The following is a 6,000-nucleotide window of genomic DNA, read 5'->3' as shown; positions in this document are numbered from 1 at the left end:
TAGGAAAACAAACAACCAAAAAGTGCTATTTACACTATTAACATATTTACATCAACCAAAAGATATAACACCGATTGCGAATTCCCCGGCAACGGTGCCAAATTTGATGTTAGGCATTTATCGTCGATCTAGATTTTCACAAAATAGAATTCCATCATTGAAAGTATAGTCTAGACCGAAAATTAACACCCAAATCAAATATTCAAATTCAAATCAAATATATAAACCAAGAGCATGTGTTTTGGACCAGTCGGTGAGCTGGGATCGATATATGCCTCTAGTGGTGTTTGCCTATAACAACAGCTATCATGCGAGCATTGGAATGGCTCTGTATGAAGCTTTATACAGAAGGAAATGTCAATCTCCATTATGTTGGTATGAAGCAGGGGAAAAGAGCTTGCTAGAACCTGAAATGATAAGTGAAACCACTGAGCAAATAAAGAAAATCTGGAGTTGAATGCTTATGGCTCAAAGCCATAAGAAAAGCTATGCTAACCAAAGGCGGAATCATTTAGAGTTTGAGGAAGGAGAACACATCTTCTTGAAGGTTACTCCGACCACTGGAATTGGGAGATCCATCAAAATTAAGAAGCTAAATCCCCATTACATTGGGCCATTTAAAATCCTGGAGAAACTTGGACTAGTGGCGTATAAGATCGCTTTACCACCATATCTTTCGAACCTGCATGACGTATTTCACATATCGCAGCTTCGTAAATACACTTTTGATCATACTCATGTCCTAGAACCAGAATCGGTTCAAGTAAGGGAAGATCTGATACTTCCGGTAACTCCAGTTAGGATTGATGATACCAGCATCAAGCGTTTACACGGAAAAGAAGTTTCTTTGGTGAATGTAGCTTGGAGTCGGGCTGGAATAAAAGAGCATACTTGGGAGCTTGAGTCAGATATGCGGAAGGACTATCCACACCTCTTTTCAGGTAACTAACTCTAAATTTTGAGGACAAATATCTTAATTAGGTGGGTAGGATGTAAACCCCGCTAAAATCGGTAAATAATTAGTCAATAAATCGAATTTTAATTAGGAAAATTAAAAATGAAAAACTAATATCAAAATAGGATAGAGCTCTTTAAAACGAGAATTTTGACACCAATTTCAAAAATTTTTCCCAAAATTGGACCGGATGGGCCAAACCGGTTGAACCGAGCCCAAAACTGGGCCCATGGGGCCAACCGGACCCGTAACTTAAAAGGGGCAGAAGCTCCTTCTCCCCCATTCAGCAACAACAACACCAAACAGATTTGGGGAGAGGAGAACTCACCCAAACCCTCATCAACCCTTTAATCCGACATAACTTCCCTGTTTGAGCTCCGATCGCCGCACTGTTCGCGGCCACAGGTCCAGCGCGTTGAGCTCTACATTTTTATCGAATCAATTTCACCGGTAAGCCCCAATTTCATTTCAGAATCTCTACCCCCTTTTTGATTCTTGAAATTGAGCTTTGTAATGAGATTTTGCCAAATTCGGTATTCTAGGTCCGTTTTAGCTTGCGGAGCTTATTGGGTTTAAGTTGCTATGCGTGTGGGTACGGTAAAGATCACCTAAACCTTAGTCATTTTTTGATTTTATTATATGAAACGTGAATTTGGAATATATATGTGTATTAGATGTGAATTAAGTATATATATATATATATATATATATATATATATATGTATTGGAATTGAATTGTGTGCATTGGAATTGAATTGTGGGCATTTGGAAGTTTGGTGGTGATTGGAGCTAAGATTTTGGTTGGTTTCTCAAGCTTGAGGGGCTATGGTTATGACTAGTGTGGTTGCCTTGGACTAAATATAGTGGTCGGCCAAGGTATGGTTTAGGTTTCGCGCGTTTAATATATAAGGTTTTGTGAAAACCTAGGCTAGAGCATTATAAGATAAGTTGAAATAGTTAAATGCATTAAATGATTAGTTTCGATGTTGATGTATTTGAGTTTGTGTTGAGGAATATGGTTAGTGATGAGGAAGAATTTATCGTCAATCTAGAATTTCACTAAATATGGATTCTCGTTGCAAGTATAGTCTAGACCAACAGACAATCCTCGATCAAAGTTTAATTCAAATCAAATATAAGCCGAGAGTAATTAAACCTCGGGTCATTCTCCCTAGGAATCCAAATGAAATGTTTTGCTTTTGGTTGTTAAGAAGACAAAAGGGGGTTTTGAATCAAGAAATGAAATATTAAAAGAACTAAGAAATTAAGGAACAAAACAATAATCAAAATTGGAATTCATGCAAGTAAAAAGGAAGTGAGATCAAAACTAGTGAAAATGCTATAAATGCATGAAAAGCCTTGACTTGGGAATGAGAGTCTAAGAATCTTATCATTGCCATAACCACAACTATGGTAATTATCATGAGTTAATCTAGCTTAGTTAACCCCAACCATCGAGAAGTAAGTCAAGCAAGCATAATTGACCTTAATCCATAAGTCCTAACCAACTTACCAAACTAGTTGATAAAAGGCTAGCGTCAATGGAAACAAGAGTCAACTAACTCCCCAAGAATTACCACTAAATATTGGACATTATGACTCTAGTATCCTAGGAACTCAAACCACAAGCCAAGGTGGGAAAATCTACTCAAAATCTAGAGTTGACATTTTCACAAACACCTTGGGTGCATAAAAGTAAAACATGGATAATTGCAAAGTAAAATGGAAAACTATAACCAACTATCAACAAAACCAAATATAAGCAAGCAATCAAACATAAAGGAAGCATAAAACATAAAATTCATTGATCAAAACTTCAAGAAACACAAAATTGCAATTATGAACAAAGTAACTTGAACCAAAGGAAATGTAAATAAAGACAATGTATTTAAAGAGGAAATTGAGGGTACTTACAATTAAAGAAGCAAAATCCAAGAGGACTCAGAATTCGAGAAACACGTGCTTCATTAATAAAATCACGTGCAGGGACCTATGTGGACACACAAATGTGTGCGTCCGCACACATGACTGAATGTTGACCTGTGCGTACGCACAGGTGCTTGTGCGTACGCACACATGGAAATTCTTTCTTGTGCGCACGCACGCTTACTTGTGCACACGCACGCTCCGCTGTGTGTGCTTTTCCTTGTTTTCTTCATGTTTTCTCCCTTGTACATGCTTTCTTCCACTTTTGGCTATCCATTCTTGCCTCCAAGGCCTGAAATCACTCAGCAAATATGTCATGGCATCAAATAGAATAAAAGTAGAATTAAATTGCTCATTTCAAGCACAAAATTGCATGTTTCCACATTTAGGATCAAATTGGGGACAAAACACAAAAGTATGCTATTTTGGTGCTTAAGTGTGAGTTCATGTGCTAGAATCCATCCAAATTGAGTCAAAATATACCATAAAATATAGACTCATCAGTTAGTTTATGATGTTTCTTGAGATTTGGTTATTATTAAATGTGTACATATACATATACTAATATAGATGATGATGGGTAAAGGATTTATGAATATGGCAATGAAAAGATATGGTTGTGATTGAGTGGTGTTTATTTGGACTTGTTGGTATTAACATGATGAATAATGTTATAATGATGGTTGAAGAATTTCATGATAATGATAATATGTGTATGTATAGTAATATGTTAGTTTGTGGCTAAAACTTGTAGAATTGGGTGGAATATGATGTTATTGAGCTAAGGTTGTAAGAATTGCTGTGTTATGGTTAAGGGTTGGTTATATTGATGGTTATGGTATGTTAAGTTGAGTGGAAGGAAATTTTGAAAGGAAAATGTGGTTTTGGTAAAAATGAGGTTTGGGTGTAATTTGGTGAAAAGTGGTTTTTGATGAACTTTGGTAGTCCATAACATGCTCCTCAAATTTTGGATGGAAATGCAATTTGTTTCAAAAGAAAGATGGCTTTGCAAGCTTTTGAACGATATAAATTTTGTGAAAAACCGAAGTCTGTAGAGAAAGTTATGGACGACGGAAGTTTGGTGTGAAAAATGTGTATGCAGGTGGCTAAATTCTGGTTTTGCAGCTTTCTGGACAATCTGTTATTTTTTTGGAAAAACATACATCCACGTGTACGCCTGGCCCATGCACACGTGTGGCATGGCATTTTAAACTGCGCATGCGTGAGTAGCCCATGCGTGCGCGTGATGAGCCAACATGTATGACCACGCGTACGCATGACCCACGCGTACGCGTGACATGATGTTCTCACCTACGCGTACGCATGGTAAGGGAATGTGCGCGCGTGCTACCTTTTCATACTACCACGCGTATGCGTGACCCACGCACATGCGTGACTGATAAACTACTATTTTAAGGTTTATCTTGTGCCCAATTGAGTGGTTTTTATCTACTCTTTACCCACTTATTCATACTATTTATATGGTTTTACATTTACCTTCCTAATTATATGCTTTGATGGAAAACATGCTTCTTTAGACTTATAATTGCTTATTATTAATCCTCTCTTATTACCATTAGATGCCTTGATATGTGTGTTAAGTGTTTTCAGATATTATAAGGCAGGAATGGCTTGGAGGATGGGAAGAAAGCATGCAAAAGTGGAAGGAATGCAAGAAGTTGGAGAAATTGCTAAGCTGTCCAGCCTGACCTCTCTGCACTCAAACGGCTATAACTTTAGCTACAGAGGTCCAAATGACGCAGTTCCAATTGCGTTGGAAAGCTAACATCCGAGGCTTCGATTTGATATATAAGATGCTATAGTTCCCCTGACGCTAGGCCATGCGACCGCGTGATCCATGCGGCCACGTCGTAGTGACGGAAATCCAGCATGGCAAAATTCGAAACCAGCGAATTCTGGACTGTTTCTGACCCAGTTTGCGGCCTAGAAAACACAGATTAGAGGCTATAAAGTGGGGACTGCATCCATTTATAGGAAGGCTCTCATATTCACAATTTTAGGAGTAGATGTAGTTTTTAGAGAGAGAGGTTCTCTCCTCTCTCTTAGGATTAGGATTTAGGATTTCTCTTAGTTTTAGAGTGACTCTCAATCCCAGGTTCTTTATTTTTATTTATTTTTATTTAATTTATGAACTCTTCCATGTTACATATAATTTTCTTAATTAATGTTATTTGAGGTATTTCAGACTTATGATTGCCCCTTTTTATTATATAAATAATTTGGAGTTTTCTCTTTTGGCTTTGGTTGAGACATTGGTAACTCTTGAGTTATCAAACACATTGTTGATTGAAAATTGGAATTAATTTGTCCACTTAACTTACCTTCGTAGTTAGAGGTTAATAAGGTGGGGGAAGAATCCAATTCTCATCACAATTGATAAGGATAACTAGGATAGGACCTCCAGTTCTCCATACCTTGCCAAGAGATTTTATTATTGTTAATTTATTTTATTTGTCATTTAAATATACCTTTGCCCATTGCCCAAACTCAACATTCCCCAAAAACACACTTTTTCATAATCAATAATAAGAACACCTCCCTGCAATTCCTTGAGAAGACAACCCGAGGTTTGAATACTTCGGTTATCAATTTATTTAGCGATTTATTACTTGTGACAACCAAAACGTTTGTACGAAGGGATTTTTGTCAGTTTAGAGACTATATCTACAACGCAACTGTTTCTATGAATCTCTTTATTGGTAAAAATCCTAACGTCAAAATGGCGCCGTTGCCGGGGAATTGCAAACGTGTGCCTTATTATTGGTTATTGTAAATATTTTTTTTATTTTTGCTTGTTTATTTATTTTTATTTTTGTTTTTAGTTTTGCTTTTTCATAAATTAAGAGGTTATTGGTTTTTATTTAGTTATTACAAAATTTTTCAAAAATTTGTTCTTAGTGTTCATCTTGATCTTCGAGTTGTTCTTCGCGTTCATCTTGACCTTCAAGCTGTTCTTAGTTGTTTTCTTCGTTTTAATCTAAAAATTTGAAATTTGGTGTCACTTTATTGTTTTTCTCTTTCCTCATTAAATTCAAAAATATTTTTAATTAATTTTTTTCGAAAAAAAATTTCAGATTTTTATTTTATAAAACTTTTAT

At 36.3% G+C, this 6,000-nt stretch overlaps 1 protein-coding gene across 1 annotated transcript in view; it reads left to right on the top strand.

Moving 5' to 3' along the window:
* Positions 1–463: 463 nt before the first annotated feature.
* LOC148561276 (uncharacterized) overlaps positions 464–6,000 on the top strand; it is a 30,889-nt gene continuing 25,352 nt past the window's right edge. The window contains exon 1 of the mRNA XM_088490716.1: positions 464–941. Within this exon, the coding sequence (XP_088346842.1) occupies positions 464–941 (478 nt within the window). The remainder of the gene's footprint in view (positions 942–6,000) is intronic.

Source organism: Arachis ipaensis, chromosome B6 (genome assembly GCF_059453495.1).
Source record: "Arachis ipaensis isolate K30076 ecotype BB chromosome B6, ASM5945349v1, whole genome shotgun sequence".
Classification (NCBI taxonomy): Eukaryota; Viridiplantae; Streptophyta; class Magnoliopsida; order Fabales; family Fabaceae; genus Arachis; species Arachis ipaensis.
Note: the sequence above shows the minus strand (reverse complement) of the source record. Positions and strands in the feature narration are given on the sequence as shown.